Here is a 17,699-nt window from a genome sequence, read left to right as displayed (position 1 = left end):
GCGATATCTAACAACAAAAACCACACATATTAACCCTCCGAGAAAGGCGAATACCACCTACTTCCTAATGTATCCAACGCAACTTCATTGCTGGTTGCTTATTAAATGAAATGTACTGTTGACAATCGCCCGCTGGTAGCTTTAACACATCCAAGCAGAACCGCTTGGAAAGCACTTTTCATGTACTGTTACTTTGTTTTCGTTTGTTCCGCTTATACACGGTTGAGCGAGGGCGGAATTTCGGTTTTTATGCTTCGGTCGCTCCTGCAACCTTAAAGCATCGCTATTTCCAGCTCAATAAACACCTGAACAAAAGCAAGCGCTAGCAGCCAAAGTTGCCAGTGCAGATAGCGGTTAGGCTGAGGGGAAATAAACAAAAGATTGCTATCTTCTAAAAGCAAACCGCAATCTTTACCAGCACCAGTGAAAATATCCACCGAGGACGACCACCGACGGTTTTTTATTATCGCTCTCATCCTTACCAAGTGATTATTTGGTGCTGAGTGGTAATGCATGGTTTGGAGTGTGGAATGCATACCTTTTCTGTCACTTTCTGTTGAGAAATGTTTACCATTCATGAACCTGCATTAATTTCAATGTCTCGAATTCTCAGCGGAGAATAACACGCCTTTAGAAAGTTCGAAAATTCGTATGCCGTAGAATATTTGTTCAGTACCCGTAACAATTAATGGATATTTTTGCTGATAGTATTTTTTTATACTTCTCCTGCTTTGTCTATATCCGTTTTTTAAATTTTTAGATGTGCCAGCTACCAGCAAACTTTTCTAGATGTGTGAGCCATTCGTGCTCAAACTATAAAGAGTACACTTTCGTTAACATTAGACTTTCACAAACATATATATATTATTCATTTATTTATAATGTTTCTTTATATACATAGCTAGTGGAATATCGAGTTACAGCAAAAGTTGCTTTTCAGCGAAATAAATGTGATTGGCAAGTTGGCCGCTTATAGCCATAGGGCCATTGTTTAATAACGAAGCTCCTTTTGTTTCTTGTTTAATTGCTTTTTTTTTATGCTAAACCTTATCCTAAATTACCTAAACCACTAAACCTAATTTAACCTAGCTTAATCGAAAAATATCATTTAAATGACTATGGCGGTAACACAGTGTATTGATTTTTACTTTTTTGTTCGCAATGACAATCATGTGATTTAATGCCTTACTATTACTAAGTTGATATAAATCTTCTAACTTCGTTCTAGGAGGAGCTTTAATGACCATTCTAAGCACCCTGTTCAAGGCAACCTGATTTTTTTAAGTTTGTTTTCGCACAAGTATGCCACACTGATATAGCATATGTTGTTGCAACCACGAAAACTTGTTTTTAAATTGCTATTTTATTTACAACTGATAATTTAGACCTGCGATTAATCAATGGGTAGAGATTTTTGTCAATATTGCACACTTTCTAACAAGGTCATGAACATGGTCACGAAATATAAGTTTTTGACTGAATATTACACCTAAGTACCTTATGCTCGGCACCCATGGAATGGGAGACCCGGCGAGTTGTAGAAAATGGGAAGCTGGTTTTAAAAGATTTTGTCGCATTTTGTGTGGTATTATGATGGCTTGTGTCTTTCCTTCGTTTAATTTAATTTTCCACTTACTTTTCCAGTCGCTTAAGATGTTAAGGCTACGTTGTGCAGAGCTGCGCAACTCAACTAATGTTCTACCTTTTGCTGAGATCGCTGTGTCGTCGGCAAACATGAAAAGCTGACTCCCGTTGGGAAGTTTAGGAATATCCGCTACATAAAGTAGGTATAGCATAGGACCGAGTATGCTACCCTGGGGAACCCCCGCTGGAGCAGTTGAGGTTTCAGAGCAAACGGATCCTAGTACTACACGGAATGTCCTATGTTTCAGGTAGCTCAGCAGGAACTTGATGAGAAAAAAAGGCATGTTGTAGCGTGGCATCTTGTGGATAAGCCCCTCATGCCAAACGAATTATCGAATGCTTGTTCGACATCGAGGATAATAACGGCGGAAGATTTTTTCTCTCGCTTATTATGATTATAATAATAATTATTATTAATGTGTTTCACAAAACTAAGAAGTTGATGAGTCGTCGAGTGACCTTCACGAAACCCAAATTGTGTTGGTGGGATAACGTTCAGTTCATTTGACACTTCTTTTAGTCTTCGGAGAACAAGCGACTCGAAAAGTTTTCCAAGAGCTGAGAGAAGGATGATTGGTCTGTAGCTGGATGGTTGTGTTGGGTCCTTCCCAGGCTTGATGACAGGTATTACTTTAGCACATTTCCATGTTTGGGGGAAATATCCTAATCCCGAACATTTGTTGAATATGTTTGCTAGAAGAATAAATGCTTTCTCAGTCAGACGCTTAAGTAGGATATTGAAAATGCCATCAAAACCTGGGGCTTTCATACTTTTCTAAACCTTTTGCAGTAGAATGTATCTCCTCTGGTGATATATGATCCTCAGAAGGTTGGATGAGGGGAAGGATGATAGGTTACTCTCAAGGTTACGAATACTTGCTGCAACATCATTTTCGTAAGGACTGCGAACGTTATCGCCTAAACGGTGAGATTTTGCGAATTATTCTGAAAGCTCATTTGCTTTTTCTGCTGGGGTCAGTTGAAGGCATGAGTTTGACATCAACGGAGGAATGGGTCTTGGTTTGTGACGAAGTATTTTTTTAACTTTCCAGAACGATGATGAATGAGGATGGAGATTGGCCATTTGGACCCCAAACTTATTGTTTTGCAAGTCTGTGACGCGCGCTGTTATAATTCTGGCTAGGGTTGCAGCTTTATGGTTATTGCTCACATCACTTGTGCGTTGGTACTGCCTTCGAAGGGCACAGCGTTGTTTAATAATGGAGCGTGCTTGATTGTCTAAACGGAAGACAACACCCCTGTGCTGAATTTCAGGAACAGATTGCACTTTCAGCGGTTTTGATTGCACCTTCCAATCGAGATGTGGCATTGTTGATTTCATCAAATGACGTGACTACAGTTGATATAATATGCCGATCATCTACTGAACCAAAAAGGTTCCAATCGGCATCTAAGTAGTTTTTACGCTTGGTGGGAGCGTTTTTGGTGGTATTTGCTTCAACCTCCGTTAGAACGGGAAAATGATCTGAGTTCAATTCGTTCATCGTGAGAGGTTTCGTGATGATAATGTTAGTGAGGAAGATGTCGATTGTGGAAGCCCTACCACGCGAAGGAATGTGCGTTGGACAATCAAGAAACTCAACAGTGAAGCGGCCGTGCTGTAATAGATCTTCCAACAGGTTTCCATTAGTATTGCTACGTGTATTGCCCCAAAGGACATGGCGCGCATTAAGATCGCCTCCGAGAATGTATCTCGATCGTACGCTTGTTATGGTTTGTAGGCCTTGCCGAAAGATTGTATTGAGACCATTTGTACCAGTACATTGCTTAGGGCAATAAGCTACTATAAGTTGAATCGATCGACGCGACGATGATATGTTGATTCCTAGTGCTTCGATAATACTAGTATTGTAGTGGGGCAGGAGAGTGTGACGAATGTTACTCCGGATGATGATGGCTACTCCTCCACCGCCAGAATTGGTACCATCCATTCTATGAGTGGTGTAGTTTGGGATGGAGAAACTTGCGGCAGGTTTAAGGTAGGTTTCAACAACTAACAATACATCTATGCAGTGCAGATGAAGGAAGTCGTATACTGGGATTTTTTTCTCGATTTGAATGAGAATTCCATGTCCAATTCTTAGTTTAAGCATACTTGATAAAAAATTCTGCAAGCAAAGATATTTGATCTTGTTTATTGCGGCACTGACGAAGTTTTGTAGCCATGTCCTTAAATATGACCATTAGAGTAGACGGGTCATAAAGGGAGGCCTCTTCATCTGGAGCAGCGATGGGTGTTGGCGCGCAAACAGCTTCTAGCCGTTGGGCTAGATTCAATTGTGGGAACAGTGGTTGAACGCTGGTTGAAACAGTGCGCCATGCGGTACTGACGGGGGCAGCAGAGGGCGGCATGGAACTATGCAGCCTTGGGAAAACCTTTGCAGACTGAAGAGATGGTACTGTTTTCACTGATGGTAGAAGAAGTTGACGATTTACAGGCTGCTTGCGAGCATGCATACTAGCCTGCAGACAAATTTGCTGGTATTTGGTTCGGTGGGGGCAAGCTTTATCGTCCGCACGGTGTTCACCGTTGCAGTTGGCGCATTTTACACAATGCGCAATGTAATGTGTTGTTTCATCTGAGGATGGACAGTAATCTGTAGTATGGAATGAAGCGAAAATGGCGCACTTCGGATTTATTTTGCAATGCCGTGTGCCATGGCCGAAGTTTTGGCAGCGAGATCATTGAATTGGACCTACTTGACCGTTCCTATATCGCTCCCAACGGATCATCACCGACAGTATAGAGCGAATTGATTCCAATCCGGCTATAGTACATGTAAGACAAAAAATATGTTTCTTTATTCGATCAAGTACAAAATTTGAATACCCCTTTTTCTCATGCGCATGTCACTTATATCCTCGCTTCTCACACACATACTCATCCATCCATCTCTCGATCACTCATACCTCTCAACACTCACCCGCTCATGCCACTCAAACACTCACACGCTCATGGACGCCCTACTCGTATTTCCACTTTACATACATGTACCACGTAGGATGTACACTAGGTAAAGTTGTGTGGGGTAAATTTGGTTGTCTTCATTTTTTCGCTTCATCCGAAATACTTTCAACACTTGTACGTTGTGTCTGACCATGAGGTCCTTCTTGATTTCTTCGGGGTCCATTAGGGGAAGCCCGCGGATTACCATTTTATATGGTTTTTCATCTTTAGTGTCGTGAGTGAAATACTCAGCTTTTGCTTCGTCAAGCAGAACGATTAACTTGAACCTGTCCTCGGGCGAGGAAACAAACACTTTTGTGCCAATACCGCTGATCTGGTACTGGACATTGATGTTATGCTTTAGAAGCGCTGACTTAAGAGCGGCAAAAGGCATGTTTTTAACCACGACAGGTGGTAGTTTTTTATAGGACAAAGAACCCTTCTTGGTATTAGTGGCTGTAGAGGTAGCCGGTACAGTGATCGAGGATGCTGTAACAGATTCCTCTAGTTTTGATTTTGTAAAGAACGTTTCGTTCTTTTAGAAACAATTTCGATGAAGTCGTTGCACTCTTCGGACTCTGTGTTCGAAGTTAGACTTTCGTCTTCGCCGGTGAACATTGTGTCGCTAGTGGTTGAAACGTGCGATATTTTCGAAAGCATTTTGTACGTAGGAAGAGCTAGTGCGACACTGCTCTTTCACTTTAGTTTTTGGTCTTTTCTGGCGCGGCATATTGCCCAGGTGCGCTTCTCTGGACACTGCCGTACTCTCAGCTGTTCACGCACACGCAATCGATTTTTTTTACGTTATCACTGTAGATAAAAAGGACCGTTATCTCGCACTCGGATCAGAAACAGAACAAGTCTGTTACCCACGGCTACTTGATGAGAACTTCTTTTTTTCACATATGTTAATAATCAAACAATGGCTGAAATCATACTTTACGCTAGTTTTTTATGCCTTTCGGGTTTATTCGCTGTTGGCTCCACATACAAACTGACAAACCAGATATGTCTGAGAATCACAAGGTTTGATTATATCGCTAATTAAATTGCTCGACAACAGCTCGGCAAATGTCAAAACATTTTTCTAGCTGATCTGAACCAGATGAGGACACATTTCCAACATGTAAAACATATTTTAAAAAATCACATAAGTTTAACATATTTCAAAATTTAGTTTATTTCATGTGTACTTACAAAATGTTCATTTACATACGAAAGTAGCATATAACATATAATATTATTTATTGTAAGTAGCATGTATAATATAATTATGTATCTATATTATATTTTTATATTTTAAGTATCCTTCTTTGCAACGGCAACGGTCCTTAAAGCATGGATTTCATTTGTTTGCTGTTTTGCTTCTTCTTTGATTGCAGTCTTTCAGGAGAAAAGAAAGGGTGTAATGCTTTGATTTGTTTTGATTTTTTACATCTGATGTGTCATGTCTTGGTTTGACGTTGGTTACTGATTTTGTAAAACGTTTATTTAAAATAACTTACATCCTAGTTAACAACATGAAGTGTTTCCTCTTCATTGAAAGGATGACTTACAGAGTTTTACAAAGAACATTAAAGGATTGTTACATCAATCGCAGCATTGTTGTTTCCAACAATGTGGATGATGTAGTTTGCAAACAAACGTAGGATAAGAGTCCTCTTCCTTGAACTAATGTTACTTAAGACAGGTAAGAGGAGGGAAGGGAAGTTTAGGGAATGGTTTTGAACGATGACTGCACTTTCTTGCAACAGTATGCTCCAAGCATAAGAAACCCTCAAACACTTTGCAAGTTTGTGATCCAGGGTTTAACTCTCAAGATAAACATTTTTTTTTCTTTTATATATTCATAAGTTTTTTTTTTTACAAACGCTGCATAACCAGATTGTCCAACACCCTTGTAATCATTTTAATGTAAAAAAAATCCAAATGCTATTTGCTTTTACTCGCTTTTTTCTTCAAACGTTGCATTAGAAAAAGCGGAGCATTCAACTTGCTTTTTTTACAACATAATCATTTCGGGTTATTTCAATAATCAGATATACAAATAATTTCAAAATGATTATTATTTAAGTTATTTAGTTAGTTATTTAAGAATTTTGAAGTTACTAAACTTTAATAGTTTTTCCATGAATTGTGATACCTCAAAAACAATACCTTATGTCATTCTCTATCTTACAATGCAATGTCTTTTACGAGTTTCTTCAGTAAGATGCTGGTACATGATGTGAAGTATGATACTCTCTATTGGTTGGTCAACATAAAAAATTAACCACCGATAAGAGCTTAAGCTGTATCAGTTTTTGCTTATTGCTAATATATTTTTTTAAATAGTTTCACACACATCACGACTGTTTCGCAAGTTTTTTTTATTTGCTATATGATAATTTCACATTTTCATTCAACCTATTCGTTAGTAAACGTTTATACCTACTTTAAAATAATTACTTTACTACCAACGGTTTGTAATTACTAAAATTAGCTGGCTTGAAAACATTATACCTTTACTAATGTATGGGGCCGATTCGTCACACCGAGGGATTGCGAAATTGATCTTATCGAAAAGCTGTGATGCATGTGATAACCGGTATCGCTACCAATACACTAGCAGCCCTCCCAATGGAACATATCGTTGTTTTTTTAAGACAACTGACGGTATGCTGTCTTGGCCGGGGTCAAGATATGAATGCCGGAGTGAATGATATGAAAATCGTTTGTGCATTGTTTGCTTTTCTTCGTTTAGCGTTGTTTCATGTCCATTGTTACATGCGAATCTAGAAGATAATCTATAATGCATTAAACAAAGCAGGGATTTAGTCTCTTCGTTTTACATTTGTAACCAGGAGATGAAATCAACATATAGTTGATTGGACAGGTTGAACAGTGTATCCTTTATACGTTATATGTTTATTAACATTAAACATTAAACTATTTGTCTTTTGCCAACAGTAATATAGTTTTGCAACAGAGCTTAAGGCCGTTTAAGAAGCTTAAGATGTTGTATGGATGTGAATGTGTGTTGTTTTTGTAGGTATATAATAGCCAAACTTTATTGGTAAGAATTCAACTTTCGCCTTCAGCTGTTCAACTATCGATTATAACTGTTCGACCATATCGACCATTCGACGACTGTTTGACTCTCCTAATCCTTGCTTCTACTCTCTTCTCCCATAAGCATAGTCCCCTTGTTAAAATATAGTAACTCATTTTGTATCCTTCTGGTTCTCTAATTTCCGATAACTTAAATGCCCAATGCTATGGGCATTAATTTCCCATTAAAATAAAATTATCAGTAACGATATGGTTAGAGGTGGATTTATTGATGGAATTTATTTCAAGCATAAAAATCAATAAACACTTATTCTACTTCAAAACGAACACGATATGGGTCACAGTGAAAGCCAATATTTTGTCACGTTTTCTGTAACATTTTATATCTAAGTTATGCTTACAACCGACGACGAAGCAAAAAAAAGTGAACTGGTTGACCTTCTTAGGGAATCTTCCGGTATACTATTTAATCACCAGTCTTTAGATGCTTTGTGTTCTTACAGCATAATCATATGGAAACAATAAACCCTAAGAAGCAATATAAACGCAAGAACGAATAACGACCATAATACGTCCTACCGAACCCGAAAGGGCAAATATGACAATTGGTCGGGCTATCCTTTGCAGCGCCCGGAGCTTACAGAATGTAATAAATTTATTTCGTTCTGGTAATGTCAGCTGAGCAACCTATGGCAGCATCTGGAATTGCTCATCTGTCCTCCATCTCGTTGTACAACTATCGAGGGTGTGCAAAAACGGTAAAATACACTATGGGCCAAACTCAGACAAACCACGGTCAAATCTCGTCGGTGTACAAACAACTAGCTATGCATATCTATTCATAAGTTAGTAAGTTAGTCGTTGTTACGGAAGAATGGCCAGGATACGCTTTGGAACCAATAACCAGCGACACTACCATCTACACCATCTGGAAGATATGATATTTTGTAGAATGTAGTAACATTGATTATACAGTCACTGACAATACATTATGAAAACAGTAAAGAAGATATAATTAGAGCCCGAATTATTGAAATGAAAAGTCCAAGCTGAGAACTTCTAACTTTTTTCTAGTTTGAAGATATGTTTATTGTTTTGGTAATGGAATACATATATCTTCTTATACTTTATATATAAGAGCAGATCATACAATTGTATGAAAATGCACGGTTTAAATTGAATGTTATACTCTTCAGAACAACTTCACCAATTACAAAACTGTGACCAAAAATAGCGTGGTCTCCGTAAGTAGTTAAAATTACTTTTACTTTGGAAATCTGTTTACTAGATTTTTCTATGTTCCTCATTCCATAGTGCAATTTATCCATCTCAATGTTGGGTCAAACTTTGTGCACTCTCTGCGCAGGACACGAGATGGAAAAGCTAAAGAAGAATAGAGAATGAGCGTCCATGTGTATGGTCCGAAAGATAACCATTATCATCAGACTTGGTGACATTATTTCCGGATTTACTTAGTTGCTCTGTACAACACTCACTAACTTTTCACCAATTTTATACGGTATACGGTTCATCCCAGCCAGTGTATGTCACTCTCTTGAATAGTTTCAATTCTAACAAACAAACGCACTTGGAATCTGTCAAGCGAGATAAAATGAGGTTAAACAGGATGCTCGCGAATGGAACCAAGTGACCTACAAGCACTGCCGTTGCCGTGAAATCCGTTCCACTGGTAACACATGGCAAACGAGATTATGATCTCAGTGAACTCTGAGGCGTTAATATGTCGACGTTGCCTTAGTTTCGTCGACTAAAAAACTAGCAAGAAAGAACACAAAATCTACCACGTCCAGCCAACCAATTAGGATAAAATTGTGAACGCATCAGACTCTGTATAAAAATAACAAAACTAGTGAACGAAACCCCAACAAAGAATAAAAGCTTGAATTAAAACGGGATAACACATTTTTGTGATTTTTAACTCATAAATGCCAATGCATTTGAAACAAACTTAGTTTGTAGTCGAACAATTGTGTTGCTCATCACATGTTTTCTCTTCGTAAGAACAGAAATTCTCCTAATTTCATTTTTCTATCTTCTATTGAATCCATGCCTAAAGTGTGGTCCACCGATCGACCATGAAATAAGGAACAATATATTTTTTACTTTGATTTTATTTCATATGTATGTAAATTTTGAAAAACAAAATTGTACTGCCCACTCCAGTATTTGTTAATAATGCAGGCATTGATGTACCGTAAAATTAATTCCTACTGTCCTTTCCTATATTCTACATTGAAGTGTGGTATAACATTTAATGGACAAATCGACAACCTTAAAGCAAGTATTAAATGTTTTAGACATCAATAACAACAGGTCGCTGGATAAATTTGGCAAATTGGCAAACGTGAACGGTAATCAATGGCAAAAACCTTATCAATGACGAGACCTTAAAATTCTACTTGCTACAAAAATGTTTAGCAATCACAAAAAAGCTGGGGCGTCGATAAGTCTAGTTAACAGTCGTATGGCAAAACGAATGATTTTTTTTATTCTTTCGAGCCTATCAATTCTATTAGTTTGCGCTACAGACGCATATTCGATTATTGAACACACAAAATAACAACACATCCAGAACAACTTATCGGCTAAAGCATTCACTGGTTTCGTCTTTCTATCTTTTATTTGGAGCTGTACAAGCGTTTGTAAGTATTCGCTTATCTATTCTCACAGCTTTTTCACAGCAAAAGTGAACCTTTCTTTGGTATACGTGAAATTGAACTATTAGATAAAATATGGAGGATATATTGACTTACGTTTGAGACGGTGGTGTATTGGTAGCGGCGTCGGTCTTCATACGACATGACCGGTCCAAAAGCCCATCCGCATCAATCCTCTGAACGCAGGACTGACGATTCAGCTAAGGGGAAATAAAGTTAAAGAATGCCAGAAATGCAGCTTGAGGTTGCTGTACCGATTAAGAAGAAGAATATGAGGTATCCGTTGAAATTGTATTTTATGTGCAGCCACTAATCTGTGGTAAGAAACACCACATTTTTGATAGAATATTTTTCTAGTCTATGATTTTCTAACGACCATTCCCCAGCTGTAGTCAAAATAACCCATGGGAGAAAACGAAAAGTTGATGACATAAGTAGGAAAAAATTGTTATTCAAGTTAGCATTTCCACTCCATTCTTTTTTTTAACGGATTTTTTTAGCAGCAAAAGCTAAAACAAAAGCAACATCATTAACAAAAAAAGTTTAACGGAAGGTGAACGGAAAATTGCCGCGCGCGAGTCAAGGCAAGCAAAGAAATGAAGTATCCTCTTTTGTAGTAGACAACGAAGGCATTCAACATTGTTTATTTATCTTTACTTCGCTTTGCGTCGGTGCATGGTCTTCGGTGTTGTCGTTTTTTGCATCGTTTATTTTACCCTTTTTCAGTCCTATCCCTCAAGCTGTTACAACACAGAAGCAGGACGCCTGTTTCATGAGGACAACGGTTTATAAGTTGCTTTAGAAGCGCAACAGGATTTCCTGCATAAAAAGACGAGTTTCGACTGATTCCGTACATTGAGGGTATATTATCCTCCGTCGCAATTATTGTAAAACGAGCTGAACTGGTATTTTAGTGGCATTTGTTTTAAATCTGTCGCACTCTTAGAGCTATTCATGGCTGCTGTTCTTGTTCTTGTAATTTATGTATACATATTTTATGGACTAAGTTACCCGGTGTTATTCTAAGACACCATGCTAGTAGTGACAGCACTAACGACAAGATCTGAGCTAAAGCGGGTGAGATTTACCATATCGACTATTACTAAAGCACATGCAGATGCTATAAAACCCCCAACGATACTATCCGCCATAATGACGCTTCGATATCTTGGTGTTGACAAATAGGTACTCAAGACCAAGTTCCTCTAGTACGCATACATATACGTTTCTATTGTCATATAAACAACAGAAAGGATTTATTTAGCATTAAACTTCTTATATCGAATGATTCTTATACCGTTAGAGTCGTATTCCCAAGTCGTTTATTGCAAACTTATCGTTTATCCAATAAACTAATCCTGTAAAACAGAATTTGTTTTCATAGAAACTTAAACCGTTTAATGCGCAACCATCTATAAACACTTTCTTTACGTGTTTGGGCAACAACAAAAACATGAAATTCTACTAATCACTTATTGTAGCTCAGCTTTTTTACACAACAACTAAAACAGAAAAAAACACATTTTCTTCGCCTTATTTGTCGCATTTCCGGAGGACCGTGAAGCAAATAATCAACCCCTAATAGCTTCCATTTGTCAAAGCTCTTTTACTTCCTACGTAATTTACCTCTTCCCTTTTCTATCATACTCTGCGCGTTGGAAACCATTGATGCCTTTGGCGGAAAAAAGTTACTACCTCTAAAACCGTGCCTTATCCCTAATGGTTCGGTGGTCATTTTGAAAAGTAGCTCATTTCGAAAACCGGCTCCCGTCTGTGAAAATTCAATTAGAAAACATTGGGTACAACAATATAGCGTCAGTAGAACAGCGCGGCAAACCATGTTATATTAAATGCCGTGGTCCCGAAACATACCCTCTATGTTATCTATTTTATCATCTTTATGTTTCTCGTTTTTATTTTTATCTTGCTTTCGAGCTTTTCGTACTCTTCTGCGATACCCATTATACTAAAAAAAATTATTTACTCAGCTCTTATCTCGTATGAAGGAAGAGCAAAATAAAATTGCACAACACAAGAGAATTTATGACCTGGCAGTATCTATTATCTCCTAACACATCCGCTCAATACCTATTGCCTTTATCATTTGTACAGTATAATATAATCAATATAAAAGATGGATTCATTATACCAATTTTTAGTAATAATATTTCGTTCGGTAATAGTTTTCTAGTATTTTGCAAGCGCAATGAAAAAAACGCGATAAGGTTTTTTAGCTGTAATCAGCAATTGGAAATAAGAACGCAAATTTGAACTACCATTTAGTGCAAGCCATTACGAGAATTGCCTTAATGCCCTCTGCAAAGATATTGATTTTAAGTTACAGGAGAAATAGCTTGTAAAAGAATGAACAAGTCTTACAGGTTAACCATTATATGACCGAGCATGCCCGGGATTAGGCAAATTGCAAGAAGGAAATGCCTTGTACCATTTGTAATACACTCAACACAAGCGGTGTTGATAAAACGACAAGAGCCATCGTATAGGAAACTAAATAAAAAAATATATATACCAGTATTATTGCGAAGTTATGATACTACAGCAAAACCAGTCACATTGAAGGTATAAAGAAATAAAATAAAAACAATAATTATGAATTTAAGTCTTGGTAATGTTTGATACACAATTAGGAATTTGGGTTGTTTTAAATCATGGCATATCAAAATCATATTATTTTTTTAATTTAATTACTTATTCCGGTATTTATTATTTAAATTAAATATGATCCAATATTACGGATTTTGCCGTATTATCATTGTTGTTATCATTATCATTTACACAAATTTTACAAGGTATTTCCTCCTTGCAAAATCCCGGGCATACTTGGTTGTATGTCGTTTAGGGGTTTTGCTATCATACTATTGAAGAAAACACTAAAAGACGAAGTGAGAGCAGCTCAAAACGAAGTTTCAGCGGCATCACTGCGGTCATCCTTTCTAGGGACATGTTGTGAGTAGATTTTATGCTCCCTAGTGCAAGTCTAAGACTACGATTGTACAAGACTACAAGTTAGGAACTGCATATTGGATGCCCAATGGAAGCATATGCTTCCGTAATAATCATATTAGATTTAAAATATCTTTCTCGAATCAAACTTCATTGAACACTTCATTTAACGCAATTTAATATTAAGAAAAGTTCATGGATTCTCTGAACGATCTTTTAAGTTCCTCGAACATGTTTAAGGTTCATAATAAATCTAGAATGTCCCCAGAACTCATCAGTGGAGTGCCTTCCAAAATATCCATAGCAAAGCACCTTAAAACATGAGCCTTTTCTTGAACATAGACGAGTACATAGCACCGTTCATAAAACTTAAGAAATGTCTTACAACTATTATTTCAGGCGCATATCCACTGTAGATAGATAGTGAATAAATTTTATATGAACCTTGAACTCTGGTATTCTTGCAGAGCATACCTTACAGAGTTGCGTATCAATTTGCTCTTTGATTTATCTTAAATTTTTTTAACTTGAAAAAAAATTATCTCTTTTAGCTTACCTCATTTGATTTGAAATTATCTATATTCTTAAACAAGCAATTAGGCATATTCTTTCCACACGTCTTTAAACACTGTTCACTCCAATACAATATGATATAACCAAAAAAACAGATTATGTATTTCTCTTAATCATCTTCTTCTCGGGGTAACGACCTACTTGGTCATGTAGGTCATGGCATACTGAGCTTAATTTTCGACACGTTTAGAGTACTGCGAATCGTTGCTACGGTCCAGATAGGAATTTTTAACGGTCTTGTCATGTACAAAATCGACGCAACTACCATTTACGTAATTCGACGGCCATTCCCACCTGTTATTATACATACAACTTCCGAAATTATCACAATCACTATAAGGTTACTTTATTTTATCTTTTCATTCTACTTTCAGTCGATATTGAGCAGAATGATCAAACATCACCACAGCCGTCAATGAGCGGAATGGCCGCATTCGGAAATTCCGGCGCAGCACAAAACAGCTTCCATTCGGTGCCCGTGCGCAGTCGTTCGGTCGTAGCTCTAATCGGTGCTTTGCTGGCCCTGAGTATCGCTTTCCGCCGCTGCCGACCACAGTTTGTGTAATTCGCATCCCTTCTATATCCCTTAGGATACGCCTGTAGTGAGCGATCATGATACCACAGACGATGTCGCTATTTAGCTCCAGTTTTCCTACGCGCCCCGATGCCAGTATCCGTTTGCTTTCGCGAGTGTGTTTTTGTGTGGGAATCGATGTATGCAATTGTGTGTGTAAACTGTAACAAGCGTATGTATAAAATATTTTTCGCGTTTTCCATACATTGTTCAACCAGACAGAATTGAACAGTGGTACTAAAAGCGTACGACATATATTTTCACATGAAGTTTATATACAAACAGTGTGTGTGCGCGCCAGCACCTATGTGGTCCAGAAAACAAGACAAATTGCAATCGTAACACGATACGCGCATAGTACGCCACGTTCGCTATGAAACAAATCAGGCTGTGAAAAGCTCCTGAAACATAAAGAAAAATGGTATTCCAGTGCGTGAGTGAAATAGTGTTGACTACAACAAACATTAAAAAGTGAAAGAAATATATAATACCATCACCATCCTACAATCAACAACTTTCAGGAAACATGCTCCCGATCACCAATAAACACATACGTGTCAATCACGGATGCAGAACTACACAACTTCATTTGTGGTACATGACCATAAAAGTTTTCAAAAACAAATTCAAAGAAAGGTAAGCGAAAAAATAGCATCTTCAATTAACATACTACATACAAAAGGTCAATTTTGCCATTCAAACCTCGAAGGTCACTTAACTATCCACTTTTACTGCCGGTTAATCGAACACTGCCGGCTATAACTCTTTAGAATTGTGCCCAATTTACTTGTTATTAGTTCACTTACAATCACAACATCACAACAATCAGTTGGAATTTCAATTTTCCATCGTTTAAGCTGCATTGTGTTCGATTTAAAACTATCACTCAAGTGTTTAAATCTTTTTAACAGTAAGGTTGGAGTGAATTATAAATCGTCGTTATACATTTATATGCTTGAGTCAAATATAAGGACAACTAAACCCGATGATGTTCTTTACTACAAGAGTTTAAGTTTTTTACATCTGCCGTCTGAAACTCTACGGTGAAAGCAAGAGAAGTAAAGCGTAATTCTCCATTCAAACATTCAATCATTTCGAACTAGCTACGAGCAAACAATACCGATCGGTGTCAATATAAGCCAAGTTTCTCTACCACCATTTCGGAAACCGTTGTGTTCATCAGAAATGGCTTACGACAAGATTGCCGTGACAATTTCTGATGCGGTCTTTGTGGTAACCTTGCTCGATTTTATTGCACTTGATTGCAACTAATGATGGGATCGATCATGGGTGAAGGCAATCTGCACCACCAATTAGCTGCATCGCACCCGGCTTGCAAGAACGGAATTGTTCTTCTGAATCGTACTTGCTTCAAAACCTCCCCTCCGTTCACTGGCAGGTGATGGAAAGAAAAAAAGAAAATTAATTAATATTGTATTCAATTATTTTTTCATTGTTGGTTCGTATTGATTAAACATCGAGAAAACGGTTTGGAATAATTATAAACTAATTAGCTACCTCTAAGACTCTTAGTCTATCATTTTGAATTATGTTCATTCTTGACATAATCTTTTTGTTGTCACCATTACAATGAAGACTATTGATCATATGGTAAATTAGCGTACTATTAAACACATACAATTAGGTAAAATTATTTCCATTATTACAAAAACTTTTTAATATTAAAGAGTTTTTGAAACAAGTATATTCCATACAGTCCTATCAATAAATTTAAGAACCCCTCTTTTCACATATGGTTCTTAATTCATGTTGTACCGATTTACCCTCTCAATATTTTTTCTTAAAGTATCCGTTAAGAACATCTTCAACCGAGAGATTAACTGTTTATCTCAATTCCGTTTAAACGATGTAGTGTGTTGTAGTAAACGAACGATCAATTGGTACTAGCCTGTCGTTCCCTATTTTCTCTATTTTTTTTTTTTGATTTTATGGATTTGTGCCTACAGGCCGACATTTGCCTCTTCTGTGTATGCTAATGAAACCTAACAGGGTGATAAAAAATACAAACAAACCCATTTATTTCAGTTTCATTAACACCATGATCAATCACGATTATCATACTTTCTAAAGTTCGATGCAGTTACTTGTTTATACCTATAGGCCCGCCAAACCTGCACGTTTAAAAAGTTCATTATCGCAGATTTTTTGTTTTTCGTTCTATTTCAAATAAATGAATGGAGTGCTAACATTAAGAAATCCACACCGAAGTCCCTTGGCGTGAATTCAATTTATTTATTCAGAGCTTGCTTTTTTATCGTGCTTACCTGTTTCAGACAAGAAAAAGCCGATAGGATGGCCAAAGATGGTTAGTTTTTTTCTGTACTTGAGCAGGTTTTTCGATTAACTAAAAATTAAACAGTCTGGACAGATGAAACGTCAATATGTGTTGCTTTAACCATGTTTGTGTTTTTTACCAGCATCTTCGTTTAATGCTTTGTTCATATGAAGGAAATTCAAATAACACTCTAAAAACTACGCATGAAATTCGATATTCTACACCACAATGTCCTTCCCGCAGTATAAACTATTCCCCGACATAACATTTTTCTAAACCCTTTAACTAAACTCAGCACAGTGACTGCCAAACACTTGAAGTTCTACCGATTCTGCATTATCGGCTTGGTAGGTTCCGAGATTTCAATGTTCCAAATCTGCCGACCTTCAAAATATTTAAAAGACTTGCATTGCTGATTGTTGGAAAACTATTTGAAGCAATCAGTTGCATGGTTGTCAGATCAAGGAGCACCGCACCCATCGTATCCCCGCACAATCGCTTTGCTGTAAAAACAGTCCCGAAAGTAACATTGGGTCTTGTGCTCAAAAACTGGACTTTTAGATTCGAAAAATTAATTTTCCATTGTTCAACACGAATCCTTAACCCAACAAACCCGCCAGAAGGCAATTCGCAATTGTGGTTGCAGTCCACAGCCTACAGAAAAATATGAAGCAATCAATACAACAAAAAATGACTAGATGAAAACAACCAAAAACACAGATATTGGAAAAAGGTTTCATATCCGCTCTACCAGTTGTTCGCTCCTCCAACATTCCTTGAGCACCCTACATTCTTTTTGAGGGCATATTTCCCCTTTTATTTTATCACACATGCATAGTAAGGGCTCCTTTTTTCTCTACTTTCACATCATACACAGAACTTTGTTCCCATTCGTGACTCATTACGTGCGGTTATCGTATTTCCAAATTTCCCAATGTCACTTCCGGTCCA

The 17,699-nt window shown here is 37.4% G+C and overlaps 1 protein-coding gene across 1 annotated transcript in view; it reads left to right on the top strand.

The window, feature by feature from the left end:
- LOC128708094 (uncharacterized) overlaps positions 1-14,443 on the top strand; it is a 100,042-nt gene extending 85,599 nt beyond the window's left edge. Inside the window, exon 9 of the mRNA XM_053803056.1 lies at positions 14,253-14,443. Coding sequence (XP_053659031.1) covers positions 14,253-14,443 — 191 coding nt within the window. The remainder of the gene's footprint in view (positions 1-14,252) is intronic.
- Positions 14,444-17,699: the final 3,256 nt, after the last annotated feature.

Source organism: Anopheles marshallii, chromosome X, assembly GCF_943734725.1.
Source record: "Anopheles marshallii chromosome X, idAnoMarsDA_429_01, whole genome shotgun sequence".
In the NCBI taxonomy this organism is placed as follows: Eukaryota; Metazoa; Arthropoda; class Insecta; order Diptera; family Culicidae; genus Anopheles; species Anopheles marshallii.
This window is presented reverse-complemented; position numbering and strand designations above follow the sequence as displayed.